The sequence below is a fragment of the Cydia fagiglandana genome, chromosome 21, assembly GCF_963556715.1.
Source record: "Cydia fagiglandana chromosome 21, ilCydFagi1.1, whole genome shotgun sequence".
Classification (NCBI taxonomy): Eukaryota; Metazoa; Arthropoda; class Insecta; order Lepidoptera; family Tortricidae; genus Cydia; species Cydia fagiglandana.
In genome coordinates this window covers 2,806,942-2,824,551 of record NC_085952.1, presented here as the reverse complement: position 1 = coordinate 2,824,551, position 17,610 = coordinate 2,806,942, and the positions used below count along the sequence as shown (strand labels likewise).

General features: G+C 36.2%; 1 protein-coding gene across 1 annotated transcript in view; it reads right to left on the bottom strand.

Moving 5' to 3' along the window:
• The window catches only part of LOC134675064 (large neutral amino acids transporter small subunit 1), a 49,417-nt gene that overhangs the window by 17,590 nt on the left and 14,217 nt on the right, over nt 1-17,610 (bottom strand). The window contains exons 2-3 of the mRNA XM_063533220.1: nt 6,816-7,056; nt 1,194-1,337 (exon numbers count right to left, since the gene is read on the bottom strand). Coding sequence (XP_063389290.1) covers nt 1,194-1,337; nt 6,816-7,056 — 385 coding nt within the window. The remainder of the gene's footprint in view (nt 1-1,193; nt 1,338-6,815; nt 7,057-17,610) is intronic.

Genomic DNA, 17,610 nt, shown 5'->3' with positions numbered 1-17,610 from the left:
TTTTTTTGTTTTTTTTTTGCATTATGGTACGGAACCCTTCGTGCGCGAGTCCGACTCGCACTTGCCCGATTTTTAGGATTCCGTGCCCAATATAATTTTTAAGTATGTAGGATTTTAAGCGAATCCATCCATCCATCCATTGCCATCTTGAGCGAATGGGAGGCGATCGGTGAAAAGAGCGTTTAAGGGAAAACCGATAGGACGCCGCCCGGTCGGTCGACCTAGGTATCGATGAGTGGATACTGTGGTGGATGCTGATCTGCGCGAGCTCCGGATTGAAAACTGGCGAGAAACGGGATCGGGACCAGTGGCGAGCAGTCGTGTTGGAGGCCAAGACATACTTTTGGTTTCGCTCCAGAGGAGTAAGTAGGTACCTATGTAAGGATTTTTTTGTAAAGCACAGACTTGATTGTAAATTAATATCGCCCGAAATCAGCCCAGACGCTGTTTTGGTCTTTAAAATCCGAAACCTAAATCTGTGCATAAACTTTTCCTTAGTTAATGGTGCTTGCCTTAATTAAAATGCATTGAAATGAGTGTGTTTTGTCAACTATCAACCATCACACTAAACGCTTGACGATTGTTTGAGTAAGGTCAACACATTAGGGTAATTGGTAACAGTTTGGTCAATGACATGCAAACTTAGTGAAGGTTGTGGTGGTCGTTAAATCTGTGGCGTGCTGTGGCGTCTCCTCTAGCTGTCACTACCAACGTCGTGCCATAATAATCTAACAGATGGCGTTAGGAAGCTAGAACGCACAAACTGCTAAGAAGATACTACTCGTACGTCTAGAACGCAATTAGTATGAGAGACCTACATCGCGCTTACGGAGTTATAATATCAGTTTCTATATTTATAACTTCCGACCAACACTCAATGGACTTCGGTCCCCAGGCATAACAACCACCTGGAGAGAGTACTCTCTATTGCTTCTCTACCTTCTACAGTGGAATTTTTAAATTGATGTAAATAATATTGTAAATAACTATATTTGTAAATACTCTCCGCGTCTTCTCTTGTACATGACATAGTTTCCTCTACATACTATCCACAAATCTGTATAGCAAGTAACAGGACTAGATAACCAATTACATAGAACCTATGGGTTGTAGTAGTATGGTAGAGAATGCTTTAAGGCATGAAGTCCGCCATTTTTACTTATTTTTATTGTGTGATAAATAAATAAACCTACCTGCGAGCAGGGTCTGACGATCATACATTCGATCCACAGCCGAACGAAAGCAGCGAATGGCCCGAAAGTCTCCATGATGTACGCGTAGTCCGCGCCGCTCTGACGAATCATGGTTCCCAGTTCTGCGTAGCAGTAGGCGCCGATCTATGAACAAATTAGTGTATTAACTACAGGAAAAGGGCTACCTAATTGAAAAAGTTTAAATAGCTCCGAGCGCCGACAATGGCTATTTAATCAGCGAGAAACTATAGTCTGTTAAGCCATTTCCTTCAGTAGAAAAAAGCGGCAAATTTAATATAGGTGCTTGGTCAAGCAGATCATGTCAGTAGAACAGGGCGGCAAATTCTAAAAATGTAGGCGCAAAGGGATATCGATTCATAGAAAAATTGAATTTCGCGCTTTTTTCTACTGACTAGGTTTGCTTGACCACGTATAAATGTAGGTGTGAAGGGTTTTCGTCCCATAAAAAAATGTATTTCGCGCCTTTTTCTACTGACAAAGTTGTTTGATAGACTATAGTAGCGTTGAGTGAGTATCAGAAATAGTTTTCACCGGTGGGTAGTGTCATAGTGTGCCAAAATCGTCGATTTCTATATTAATGCAATATGCGTATTTTTTATTGACACGGGATTTACAATTTCAGGACTAAAACGCCTCATACGAAAATGCCCGTGATTAGGCTTACCAGATGACAGGAATTTTCCTGATATGCCAGGAATTTTGGCCTTTTGTCAGGAATGGGGACAGAACACGAAAATATCAGGATTTTTTTGGAATTGATAGACTTTTATATAAAGTACCTTTTTATTTACTTAAATTAATCAAAAAACATTTAGTGTAGTAAATAAAGGTAGTGGACCCCGCAGTAATTCCTCAGCCAGAAAAAACTTTACAGTATGATAAAGTATCAATAAATAAAAAGTATTGTATAAATACCCAAAGAATAATAGTAATAGTATTTAAGTAAATACCTAAAGTCTTAAATCGTTAATATCTTTTTACGGAAAAATGCTCCGTTCAAACTTTCGTCTCCACGGGAAATATTCATGTAACGTATTGCAACAATATATGACTTAACATTAAAATAAATCCCAGCAGAAATACCAATAACTTATTTGGTAAAAAAATTTCGGACGGAGGAATCGGTTAAATAAATAAACAGATTTGTAAGTTTACGTATAAATACCTAACTTAGGAGTGTTTTTAGGGTTCCGTACCTCAAAACGAAAAAAAAAAGAACCCTTATAGGATCACTCGTGCGTCTGTCTGTCTGTTTGTCACAGTTCTCGGAAACTACTGGACCAATTAAGTTGAAATTTGGTACACATATGTAAATTAGTAACCCAAAGATGGACATATTTTTTGTATAATTTAAAAATACATAGGTTCAGAAAATACAAATAGCCAAAAAATGACCATTCCCCCTGTATCTCCGAAACTACTGGGTCTAAAATTTTGAAAAAACTACACAACATAGTTCTTTACCTATAGATGACAGGAAAACCTATTAGAAATGTGCAGTCAAGCGTGAGTCGGAATTATGTACGGAACCCTAGAAACGCGAGTCAGACTCGCACTTGGCTGGTTTTTTTTTTGGATGTTTATAATGTTAGTTTCGGCTCATACTATACAATAACCAAGCAAAATTTCATCGACTGAGGAATTAATGCATGGGTCTCCATACAACAACTTGCTTCGTTTACTACACTAATTGTAAAAAAATAATAAATGAGATCCAGTCAACTTATCAATAGCTTCGTAGTTATTAATTAACAAATCTTTAAATAATACAATTGAACTTTTAGGGCCGCGGACCGCATTGACGCGGTTATCGGGTGGCCATCGCTAACGGTTAGACCCCCCCCCCCTCTCCGTCAAAAATCAGAATGTCAGGAATAATATTCGGAAATCAGGAATTTTGTCAGGAAATTCTAAATTTGTATCTGGTAATCCTACCCGTGAGATATGTCACACCGTAAATAGCCATGCATACGTACCTACTAATTCTTTATTTATTCGATAATGACGATAAAAAGTAATAAGTTAACTAAAGATTACGCTTTATTATGTTTCGTTATCAATAATGATTGAAAACGTGTTGGTTGGCTTCTCAGTGACAAATCATGTTCAGCAGATAGTCGGGTCAACGCTATTGACCGGCAATAAACTTTGAAATAAATATTATATTTATAACAACATAACATATTGGTGTCAGTCGACCAACGGTTACTGTACCTATACATATTATGTAAATAGGTATCGAGAAACAAAGAAAAAATAATTTTGCCAGGATTAAAACTAGTCCCTTAAATTGGCAAAGAATGTCGTGAGTTGAAGCCTCCTCGGAGCTGAAAAGTATGTACTACTGATTCTGTTTTAAAAAAAATGCAAAAAAAGTAGCAAAGGTTATGTGCCTCCTCTGTCCCGTTACCAACTTAAGGGTTAAAACATCATCGTCTATTTCTTTCAGTTATTATGATATTTATTATTATATCTTTCAGTTCTGTTTGGTCACAAAGACAAGACAGCCGGCGTAATCTATGGCATAGAGCGGGGAAACGTTCCATTCCTCACACTCTCCTTCACTTATTTTAGAGTTGACTTAATTGTAAAATAAGTGAGAGCTGTAATTAGCCCTATCCCCCAAAGTTATCCCCGAATAAAAGGTTTTGTATCTACTTTACACAAATTTTAATAACTACCAAAATTTAGAAGACAGAACTTTTATCATATTTCCCAGCGGTCTTCATAATTTTCAAATAAATCGTGTTTCATTTATTTTCTAAGCTGCCTGCATTTTTAGGGTTCCGTACCCAAAGGGTAAAACGGGACCCTATTACTAAGACTTCGCTGTCCGTCCGTCCGTCCGTCTGTCACCAGGCTGTATCTCACGAACCGTGATAGCTAGACAATTGAAATTTTCACAGATGATGTATTTCTGTTGCCGCTATAACAACAAATACTAAAAACAGAATAAAATAAAGATTTAAGTGGGGCTCCCATACAGCAAACGTGATTTTTGACCAAAGTTAAGCAACGTCGGGCGTGGTCAGTACTTGGATGGGTGACCGTTTTCTTTTTGCATTTTTTTCAGTTTTTTTTTTGCTTTATGGTACGGAACCCTTCGTGCGCGAGTCCGACTCGCACTTGCCCGGTTTTTTATAATACCTAATTATTTTTCAAGACAGCTTAGACACAGACAAGCTTACTCGTCAATCTAATAAGTCCCTAAGGCAATCAAAGTGCTTGGAGCTTTCAGAGCATTATCAAAAGCTTTTGCTCAAATTGAAATTGGAAGCGGCTTGGAATTAAAAGTTTACGAACATCTTTGATAGTTGATTGAGAGGGAATATTTGTCAAGAACCAGTATGTGCAGTCGCCATCAGATATATCGGAGCGGCCAGGGTGCTCACAAATATCTGAACACGCCTCTATTGTCAAGGCGTTAGAGTGCGTGTTCAGATATTGTGAACACCTTGGCCGCTCCGATATATCTGATGGCGACAAATACATATATGTTTACACTTTTGCACCTTGTTAAGGCAACTTAACTGTAATATGTAAATATAAATGGTCAAGCAAATCTTGTCAGTAGAAAAAGGGGCGAAATTCAAATTTTCTTGAGACGATATCCCTTCGTGCCTGCATTTTTCAAATTTGCCGCCTTTTTCTACTGACAAGATCTGCTTTACGAACTACAGGTAATATACATACATAATATGTATATATATCTTTGACCTTGATTGTATATAAAGGTCAGAATTTTAGAAGATAATATTTTGTAATGTTATAACGGTTGTTCTGGACGTTTGGGAGGTGTGCGTGGAGCCGAACTCAACACGTAGAGGCCCTTTTGACACTTGAATTTAAAAAATGCTTATCGCTTTAATTATTTCCTCCGCATCTCTCTGAGTTCCGTTCCTTTTACAGAGTAAAATACGCGAGTGACCCGTTTTGATATATTTAATATGACTGGTGTCTTAGTAAGTCATTCAGTCAGACATATTCAGTACGTAGCACGTATGAGCAGACGTTGAAAAAATACCCTGTATATTTTTAGATTCATACTTTATACGGGACTATGGGTCCCTAATAGGTATGTACAGTCGCCATCAGATATATCGGAGCGGTCAAGGTGCTAACAAATATCTGAACACGCCTCTATTGTCCGGGCGCTAGAGTGCGTGTTCAGATATTGTGAACACCTTGGCCGCTCCGATATATCTGATGGCGACTGTATGCCTTTGTTCACATTGGCAGTTTGCCGATACTTCAATGACGAAATACAGATCCATCACTCGGCTTATAAACTGGAACTAACATTACTTGTTACTTTAGTCTACAAAGTTTAACCAGGATAAATGTACTTCACTTTTTTTTATTTTGTTTAAAGAATCACGAGTATAATTTAAGTGAGGAAAAAACATATAACGGATGCATAAAACTAGAAATAAAATAAAAATACAAACTATATATAAAATATACTTACCTACAAAAAACCAAACTATAAAAACCGGGCAAGTGCGAGTCGGACTCGCGCACGAAGGGTTCCGTACCATAAAGCAAAAAAAAAAACGGAAAAAAATGCAAAAAGAAAACGGTCACCCATCCAAGTACTGTCCACGCCCGACGTTGCTTAACTTTGGTCAAAAATCACGTTTGCTGTATGGGAGCCCCTCTTAAATCTTTATTTTATTCTGTTTTTAGTATTTGTTGTTATAGCGGCAACATAAATACATCATCTGTGAAAATTTCAACTGTCTAGCTATCACGGTTCGTGAGATACAGCCTGGTGACAGACAGACGGACAGACGGACGGACGGACGGACGGACGGACAGCGAAGTCTTAGTAATAGGGTCCCGTTTTACCCTTTGGGTACGGAACCCTAAAAAGAACACCCCGTCCAACAAGTCGGACTACGGCTTATGTACTTAACTATGTTTAGTCTAGTTTTTTAATCTCAATATACAATTTTCACACAGGTAAAATATACATACATTTCGTGTCGTATGATGGTCGTTTTTAGTAATAATAAGAATTAGAACCAAACATCAGAATATAAAATAAAATAAAAATTAGTACATAACAAACCAAATTGATACAAAAAGTTATATGGAGTTACTGCATCTATTTGAGTTCTTATTTTTAACAACGTGAACAAGAGTTGTTGTCATGCAGTGATAAAAGTCCGAGCTACACTGTACTTGGAAATAAAACGTAGCATCTTCAACATTTCGACCAATCGTATTCAAGAAGTACGAAATAGACGTAATAACCCTATAGTCCCATTTATCCCGGTTAACCTTAGATAGGTCTGAAAAGAATTAATTTAATTTTAATGAATGTTCCAATTAGCTGCACATTAAACCTATTACCTACTTATATTCTGACTGGCACAGTCGGTAGGATCTCCATATTAGTGTTATTACAAAAACCGGCCAAGTGCGAGTCGGACTCGCGTTTCAAGGGTCCGTACATTAGGTCCGAATCACGCTACTCATAATAGGGTCAAATAGTCACTTTGTTTTTTGTTATGGCTCTGATGATGATCTCTAAACTAAAAAGGTAAAATTACTTTCTTTAGAGACTTTAGGCCATATATATGTATGATAAAAACTCACCATACTGTAGATTCCAGAGGCCACCCAGACAAGCAGACTAGCGTTCACCGACCCCGTCCCTTTCAGCACCCCAGTTGGAGACACAAAGATGCCACTCCCGATGATGGACCCCACGATAACTGTGCATCCGTTGAGGAGTGACATCTTGGCTTCCAGGGCTCCGGCATCTTTGCCCTCTTCTACTTCTACGTCCGCTTTTAGGTCTTCGCATTCTTCGTCTGATGTTGCTTTTTTTGGTGACCTGGAGAAGAAAACAAAAATATAACATTGATGGAGTATCGAGGAAACGCTGCGAGTATCTTGAGCATCTAGGCACCAGGGACTACGTGGAATGTAAATTTTTAGTTTTTTGTTTAAATTTTTAGTTATTTATTTAGGCGTATGGCAATGGCGTTTAAATTTTTAGTTGTAATATATAGTTGTAATTTTTACATTGATCTACGATGGTATTTTCTTAAAGTTCTAACGGGATTTGATCTATTGTCAGCGATTATTACTAGATATTGATCATTTTCTCGTATAGTTCTATAGGAAACGGGTACGTAAGGTAAATACTGTAAATAGAAGACTTTCATATATTAATCGTTCATAGCTGTTTGTTCAAACGTCCGGTAAAAACACTTGCCCTTTTATTGTCAGCGGTCGGACCATATCTAACATCAAGGACTAAGAAATAAAAAGCCATTTTAGACGTTGCTTATATTTTAAGGATCACGCTAAGATAATCTAGACACGCGGCAGCGTGTCAAGCCAAGTTCAAGCAAAGGAACTGGCTAGCCAGCGCCGAGTGTAATATTACACGAACCACTTGGTGCCACTTTTGACCCATCTATAACTCAAAACATCTTTAACGTAAACACATAAAACTACGTGTGTTTAATTATATCCATAAGGATATCTAGAAGCCCAAATTTCATGAAGCTAGCTCAAACGGTTATAAAGATATGAAGGTCAAAAAGTCGTAAATTTTAAGACTGACTGACAGACTTATAGTACCTAAACCTAACCTACTTCCAGATGACCTAGAAGGATGAAATTTGGAATCCAGCTCGGTTATTGTGTGTAACCGTAGGAAAAAATCTAAAAATAAAATAAAGTTAAAAAATAGGGGGGGTCCCCATACAAAAAATCCATTTTTTATTGGGACTGACATATAAGTACCTAAACCTAACCTACTTCCAGATGACCTAGAAGGATGACATTTGGAATCCAGCTCGGTTATTGTATGTAAGCGTAGGAAAAAATCTAAAAATAAAAAAAAAATAAAAAATAGGGGGGGGTCCCCATACAATTTTTTTTTTTATTTTGACTGACATATAGTACCTAAACCTAACCTACTTCCAGATGACCTAGAAGGATGAAATTTGGAATCCAGCTCGGTAATTGTGTGTGAGCGTAGGAAAAAATCTAAAAATAAAAAAAGCTAAAAAATAGGGGGGGTCCCCATACAAAAAAATATTTTTTTTTTGTAGCGTTGGAACCGTTACAAGTAGATATTTGAAACTACCCCAATATATGTATTATTATATTTGCTATATTCAAATAAAGTAAAGTCAAAAAATAAAGCTGGAAACAAATTATCGGACGCGGCTGACGGACGCGGCTCACAGCCGCGACTTATAGGTATCTAGATAATGAATATACACTGAACTGTGCAAACTATCGGAGGTAAGCCGTGGACGTAACCTTGTGCTGACCTTGAGCCTTCGGACGTCCGACAGAAATCTGGCGCGCTGGATGTTCCTGTCAGCCGAAAACGTCCGCGGATGGTATGCAGTAGTATGCACGGGGTGCGGGACGCGTCACTGCGCCAGAAGGACGCGGACTACGCGAGAGCTTGGACGTGCGTACGGTAAAAATGGAGGAAAGAATTATCGAGTGTGTTCGCAACAAGGAATTACTGTATAATTTCAAATTAAAGGATTACAAAAATGCATGTTTCTTCGTCTACAGTTCATTGTGGACTAAGCGTTGTTGCGCGTCCGCAAGCCACGTCCCGAACACTGTGCACACTTTTATGTCGCGCCCGTCAGCCGCGTCAGATAATTTGTTTCCAGCTTAAGTGGTGTCCCCATACAAAAAACTTGTAATACGCTCTAAACAACTGGCCAACGGTGTGTCGTCGGCGGCGCGCGGCACCACATAATTATACAAAGAACAGAAGTAAAAACCATACAGCGAAAACACAAGAAAAAACATTAAATCTCAATACCTGCCTAGTTTTCTTTACAAAAAGTATTGATATCCCACCAAAAACATAAATGTAAAAAAGGAGAGCCAAGTTCAATACAAAAATTATGCTTGGCTGTGGGGCTCGCCGCAAAAAGAATGGAGATCTAAATGAGTGCCAAGTTCTATGCAAAATCCAAATATGTATTTATAGGAACAAAATAACATTATAAACAAGTATCAAACTCTATTTCTTTGCTTTATTGGATACCTATAACAATTGCTGTTATTAAAAAAAAATGTGAGATCTTAAAGTAGGTTAGATTTGGCTTGGCCAGATTTTATCAGAATTACAATAACAGAATGAATAACTTTATAAAATGATTGATGTAATGAAAACTGGCCAAGTCAAATCTAACCTACTTTAGGATCTCACGTTTTTTTAAATAACAGCAATTAGGATTGTTCATTTTTTTTCAAATGTTCTATTTCGAAAACCATTTCGAGATATAAGGTTTTTAAACAGTTTCCGACATTTGCTGCGATATAATAATTGAGGATTGAAGATATTTCAACAAATATCCTTATGACCTTAGTTTGACCTTCTCCTGGGCTGAATGTAAAGTCATTGCATAATAAAAGTTATCGAACCATAGTAAATAAATCCGTCACTCACGTATTGTCAAAGTTATCATTGTCATCGATTGTCATAAAAAAAAATTTCAGTTAAACCGCTGCGCTTGTTTGTTACAAATTGATTTATAATTAATACCTAAACAGTAGATTTCATTGCTTAATAATATATCAAAAACCTTGTTCCTATGTGTGGGAATGATTCACAAAAATAATAGTTCCAATCCACGGAGACCTACGACGTGAAAGATGGTGCCGTGAATTAAACTTGGAATACCTACCTACTTCACGTGTTACACACAGTATTGCTGTGAGAATCACGTCGATGTAAGTATAAAATTAATATTAATTTACTACAATTAAGTATTTAAAAGCTCACTTTATTGGTAGGGTCATGGTATCTATTTATTTTCTGTGGTAATGTAGCCAGAGTATCTAAAGGCAAACCGTTAAACAGAGATGGTGCCTACTAGAAAGAAGGAATATACAAGAATACATAGCCATACTCAAAATTCAGCCTGAAACTGCTTTAAAAAGATATAATTTCTAATTTCCAGGTACATGTTGCAGTTCAAGCTGCTGATATCATGGTGGACAAGACTTAATAAAGAGTTGTGAATAATAAAACATGTTTTTGTTTACCTACTTTTTTATTAATGTGGGAAATATGTTATATATGTTTCCAAAAAAAATAGTAACTTTACATTAAATGTATGTTTATCATGTTCTGCACGAGCATCTGACAATGATGGCTTCTTGTTGACCATCCAGAAGAGAAGTGTATGGTTTGTTATTTACTCTGTTCCCAGGCATTATTTACGGTCGTAAAGTATTACGACGATTAATAATTAATATTATGACGTTCGTTTCAATACAAAATGCTCAACTTTGTTCTGGGCCCAAGTGCAGTTACATATCTCACAGCTGTATCTAAATAGGAATCACGATGACCTGAAATAATAGGATATAATTAGCAAAATTGGCATGTTCCTAATATAGTAGTATAAGTATATGTAGTACAATATCCAAACAATGGTGACAAGCTGGTAGAAAGCACCCACTGGGTGCTAAGCTACCTTTAGCAATGGACGCTTGTAACGATTTACGAATCCAATCTTCTTACAAATCGAATCAGTTAAAATATATATGATGTAGGTAACTTACATTTGTATTTTTGCTCCCTTGATTTCAGCCAAGTTATGGTTGGAGTTGGATGCTATATGGATACATACTCCAATAAAACTAAGTTATATTATATAACTTAGGCAGATTTCTGGAATCAGCTTTCTCAAATTTATAGCGTTTTCCATTCCAGACGATTGTTATTTATAGAAACACGTAACACTGACATTGTCGACAGGTGACATTACAATCAATAAAATTGACAATGACAACTATTTTTTTAATGCTTGTTGTTGCTTGTGCATTATCCTAATCAGCCGACGACAGGTAATTTACGAGAAGTCGTATCTCATATTTTCAATAAATTATAAATATTCAACCGAGCCACGAATTACTAAATCATTCAAATTGGTATCTTAAATTAACCTATATTTTCAGAAAATAAAATAAAAATGGGGGTCTAAAAAAAATGAACAATCCTAATTGTTATAGGTATCCAATAAAGCAAAGATATAGAGTTTAATACTTGTTTATAATGTTATTTTGTTCCTATAAATACATATTTGGATTTTGCATAGAACTTGGCACTCATTTAGATCTCCATTCTTTTTGCGGCGAGCCCCACAGCCAAGCATAATTTTTGTATTGAACTTGGCTCTCCTTTTTTACATTTATGTTTTTGGTGGGATATTCTTTACAGTAAGTACCTGATATAGGTCCTGGTCCTATTAATGCGCACGTTAACTGCAGCACCCGCGATCTTCCCCACCATTATTAATTACCTATTACTTAAGCCCCCTTAATTAAGATTCCATTATTTAAAAAAGTATTGAAAACACGTATCAGCATTGCGATACAACGAGGAAATGCTGCCAGCATCCTTGGTACAATGCCTCAACGGCCTATCTTTAGATTTAAGCTAGTTATTAATTTTTCATCACACTCGCTCAGTAAATGTGGAATTGCACGCAGGTTTAGCGGGACTTATACAAAGAAAAAGCTCCCTAGGGAGTTATAAAGTTCCTAGTGCCATAATTAACAGTTTTTTTGTCTTTATACTTAATTTTTGTATCGCAAGTGTGATGGAAAACATTGTGTGTAACTCGGGGCGTAATAAAATTGCAAACTCGAGTTTATAGGTAAAGCCGAATGAAATTTCCACTAGGGGTTGTGTTGTGTACCAAGGAGTGCTTTCTAGAGGGTCATCACATCTAAGCTATCATCACTATCGGTGTTACTATCATTGTTATACTTAAAACAATTCTTTTTATCAAAACATTTAACAAAAATTATTTGATTTGTTCCCAAAAAGTTTTATATAATTCAAATATATCACGCATATGACCACTTTTATATGAGTTTCTGCCTTCATCAATGATATATGGGCACAATGAACCTATATCTGACAGCTAACAATCACATGACTAACACACACAAGCACACACTTTCACAATGAGTGGTCGACTGAACTAAAGTGCTCCATCCTGTCTTATTTGCAATTGAGACGTAATCTTGTTAAGCTATTTTGGTCGCAGATTTAAAGTAGCTGCACATTGAAATAAATCTATAGCCTCTTTAGGTATCTAAATAAAAGAAAACAATCAATTTCGGGTAGTTATAACATTTATTGGTTAACCAACCAAATACAAAACCGCCTGGATCTGTCACTGAACGACCTTGCTTTAACCTACATTATTTGATCGTGTAATGTTTTCATCTAGCCTCAACTGGCTTAAGGAGCCGTTTGAGGGTAGATTTTGTTTAATTTTATTTAAATACCTAAAGAGACAGAGTATAGTGTATCTAACTCTTCTAAAAGCCTTAGTTTTAAGAATTTAATTGAGTAGGTAGACAGACGTTTGAGGGCGTGCATTTAATGAAATTACTTACCATTTAGAGCCTGACCAGGAATATATGATCACGCGCCATGTTGCGGAATTTCACCGGAACTAATTGTTTCATACTATACTGAACTGTCACCCTACACATGAAAATAACAGCGCCCTCTTGACAATGATCATATATTACTTACTGGTCAGGCTTTAAAAAAGTAAGTATTTTAAATTAAGTTTGTCACGTAAGATTTATATACCGGATATCGGACTACTTTGAAAAAATTCGTATTTCTGTTAAGGTGGTTCGACTAGGTTACTCAAAGCTTAACCCTCGCTAGATGGCGCCACATTCGCAAAATTTGAGGTTTTATTTTTTTGATAACTATTAAAATAAACATTGAATACTTCATTGTGCAAAAACCACGCTTTGATTGAAGTCGACGGAGTGTCAATGAAAGAAAATTAATTATAGGTACCTATATCAATAATTGTCTGTGAAATTTAGGGATAAATTATACTGGCACTAGACGACTTTAACCAGTTTGACCTCTAAACTACCTTCTTCGCCCCTCCTTAATGACAAAGCTGTCTACAGGAGCAGACTGGGCCCGAATACACGTCCTTGAGCGACCCCCTTACAATAGTATTGAGAAGCGAATGAATGCTTCGAATTAAATCGTAGCTTCGAATTAAATATGTCCCGTAGATACAAATATATTATGGTGATGTTAAAATTTTTTGTGACCGTTAAATATAATTATTATTATTTGTCACGTTTATAGTATTTTATGCAACAGTTTTATAAGAGGGGTCAAAAAATGTGAGTGGCGTGGGTAACAATGTGAGCCGAAGGCGAACATTGTTAATAAATACGCCATGAGCATTTTTTGACTACTTATACAACGTTGCATACAATGCTTTTTCTATGACTAAGCAATATTAAATAAAATACAAAAAATTATAAACAAAATTTTATTTATGAAAATGTCAATGTAAATTTTGGATAGTAGGTATTACTATATGTATGTAGCTCTTGTCTGCGACAAGCACCCATAATACCAAATAATACTGCAACCTGTAACAAGAAAAAGGAGAATTAAATAATATTCAGTTTCAATGCAAAAATATAAAATGTACATAAATATAGCTCGTTGTACTGTGTACCCTAAAAATGAGTGAGTATCAAAAAATTTTATAACATATACCAACCTTGCTTAAAAGATAGATCTGATCCGGTGCTTCCAATTAGTCTTTGAACATACACCAAAGACGTTTTTAGAGAATGACGAAGTTTTGTGCTCCAATCTCCACGCCATGCACTTCCCATAAGATTTGTCGTATAGGTGCTGAGATTTAATACTTAGGCAACAAATTTTCGGTCGCTGCTTGTGCTGCAGCGGATATTTCTTCAGGTGTAGAAACAATGTAGTCCTCTTTGTCCATTTTCAACACTTTTTATGAACGCAAAACAAATAGTAACGCAAAGTACTCAAAGAACAAGAAATTACCGGGAAACGAGAAACAAACGAATAATGTCTATGGTTATGTTTTTTTTAAAGCCGTTACACACTACCGCACCGCACCAGGGTCGTGGTGCTGTAGGGTATAAAAGTATTTTTTATTATGTTGGTAGCAATGAACTCAGTACAAATTTGTTACTTTTTTAATAAAAACCGTATTCATTCAATCGTTTGTCACGTTGGTAGCAATGTACCGGTATGTGGCACCTGCTACCCTGCACTAGCTTACCGTATCGTAATGTCTCTAAAACGACACAAGTGCTTTTTTGGGCAATAGACTATAGACTTTTAAGGAGTATTAATAATGTATGCCCTTATATGTTCGTTCGTGACTATGTAAATGACAGATAAAAGTACCCGAGTAGAAAAAATACATTATAATAGTGTATAATTAGTAGTAGGTTATTTTCTGTTACATTACCGTCCGTGTCCGTGATAATGTACTTGGGCATTTTCACTTTTTTAAAAGTGTACCATTAAGGACTATTAATTTAAAAAGAAATGACGCAAAAATGTCACATTTGTAGCGCATTTTCACAAAGGTACATTTTGTATGGACCGTTACAAAACTGACACCCAAAATTTGTATGAATAACTGGGGACACTTTTTAGGGTTAGGGGGTAGCCTAATGGTAAAAAACGAAACCCTTATGGATTCGTCATGTCTGTCTGTCTGTCTGTCTCTGTCTGTCTGTCTGTATGTCACAGCCACTTTTTCTTAAGATTTTCACACAAAAATAGAAAAAAAACAATTAATTTTGGGGGCTCCCCATACTTGGAACTGAAACTCAAAAAAAAATCCTCACACTTACTCATACGTGTGGGGTATCTATGGATAGGTCTTCAAAAATGATATTGAGGTTTCTAATATTTTTTTTTTCTAAACTGAATAGTTTGCGCGAGAGACACTTTCAAAGTGGTAAAGTGTGTCCCCCCCCTGTAACTTCTAAAATAGGAGAATGATAAAACTAAAAAAAATATATGATGTACATTACCATGCAAACTTCCACCGACAATTGGTTTTTTTTAATACGTCATAAATCGTAAACCGCAACTGTATTATGTTACTTGCTGCTACGGAACCCTTCATGGGCGAGTCCGACTCACACTTGGCCGCTTTTTTTCTTTGTCTCATTCAATAGTACTCGTGATTCTGAGTCTAAATAATCCAAAAGTTGATGGTTTTTCGAAAATACAGTAGGTAAATGGTACCATTTTTCTGAAAACCCCCACTTATACATTACTTATAATAACAACAAAACAAAATATGTCTGCAGAAACACTATAGCTATGTAATTATGTCCAAGAACGCGTCCTTGTGTGACCCCAGATTCGCCGTAGAATATACTATTGAAAAGTGAAATGAGCCCTTTGAACTAGAGTTCTTGCCTACTTGATACGAGTACGTGCATAATAATATGCATTATGATTGGCGTTACATAATTTATTGCCATCAAATGAATCATTACATTATGTATGACTATCATGTTCATCTTATATTTTGCGAAGATAATATGTATAGGTTATACTAAGTAATTTTTACCATTGGATAAACTCTGAAAAACTGTTTAATACATTTTGCGATTTCGGGATTCATCCCATAACAAAAGTTACTCAGTATGATCTATATTCACTTCGCAAAATTTAGTTAAGGGTTAAACACAGGCAGTGTATAATACACACCAAAAATAGTAGCAAGAAAAGCGGCCCAAGCATTCGTCCTTGAGGGACCCCAAGCAACGCTTTAGCATTAGTACTAAGCGGGGTCTTTTGACACAGCGCTTTGAATTGCACTACAAAGGCCTGAGAGAGCTCGGCTAGCGCGTTCTCATGTACCATTGTTATGTACTAAGAAGATTTGGTTCGAGTACATTAAATTGTGGCGTTCTTAAACGCCTTTGGCAGGACCATATAGGAACATTGAGAGAATGTAGTAAAAAATAATTATAAACTGAAATAAATGTATTACAAAGAAAAAATTACCAAGGCCTCCAGTGCCCCAGGCTGGAATCTAATAGTACATCTAATAGTAAAAAGTAACTGTCTGAAATGAATTTTCTACTTCGAGGAATTAAAGTTAATTACCTACCTACCTACCTACCTACCTGAACAGCTACCTGCACACAGATACCTGTACATACTACATATATACTGTACGATATATGTACTGTGATTAGATGATATACAGGTACCTGTATATCATCTAATTTTTTTAAGACACGAAGTTGCGTGACATAAAGGCGGTAAATGAAGGAATACAGGAGTATCCATGTGTCGTTATAATAAACATCGCTATTCACATCACAAACCCCATAATTACATTCCATTGGCAATATCGAACCTTCATTCCCGTAATATTCTCGTATTTAGGTCAGATAATAAGGACAGGTCAATAAAAACTCAAGTGAAAGGAAGCTTTTATAATATCGGACGACATAATAAAAATAATGTTTTAATTAAAATGCAATGAATGGGAAAAGGAAACTGGATTTAGAAGAAATAAGATGTGTATTTATTGTGAAGAAGATTCAAATTCAAATATTATGCAATCTCAAAAGCTTTAGTTTTAATTCAGCAAAAATAATACAGACTAATGAGTAACATCAACAAGATTAAAAATTTAACTAAAAACAAAAATTTGAAATTAAAAATTTAAAACTAAACTCGAAGACTAACCAAAAAACTATAGTTCCTCTGGAAAAAGAAATACCTACTCCTTAAGGTGGCCACTGACGAGCCTTCCAACAGTCCAAATAGCGTGGCTGCAATCCAAAATCGGTCCGTGAATGTCAAAAACGTACAATGTTTAATATTAGAATGCCGTCCATTTGGATGAATCCATTGTAACGGCATCCATTTGGAAGGTTCGTCAGTGGCCTGTTTATGATGACTAGTCAAAAATAATAAGCAAACTTTGTCAGGATAATCATACCTATTGTCCTTAACGGGCACCATTGGAAGGGTCTCACAAAACCATAGCGACAACCTTGACCCATATGTCCCTTATTGAGTGAGTCTATGTGTAAAATTCTGGAATGGGACTAAAATATGTGTCAATAGAGTTCTAGCATCCTTTATACGGCAGAATGGTATCCTCCTTAGGTGAAAATTCATAAATTATTTGTTGATAAAGTTATTGAAATTAGATGTAGAAGCCATATGGCTTCTACAAACAAGCCCCTCTATATAGAGGGCATTAAAATTACAATAAATCAACTGCAGCTTTTTTAATAACTCTAAAATCCAACGGCTCGATTCGAACTTTAAGATACGTCAATTAATAGATCTTGAAACGATATTGATTAGATATGTCAGTGTCAAATGTGACGTTCCTTCAAAAAAAACTTTTGACACTGACACAACTGATCCATATCGTTTCTATATCTATATTAATTGATGTATCTATCTTCTATACATATAATAAAGCTGTACACGGTCGAAAGTCTGTACATGGAAGATATTTGAAAAAAAGTTGGCTGGGGATACTTAAAATCGATAACAGAACACGTTCCAACA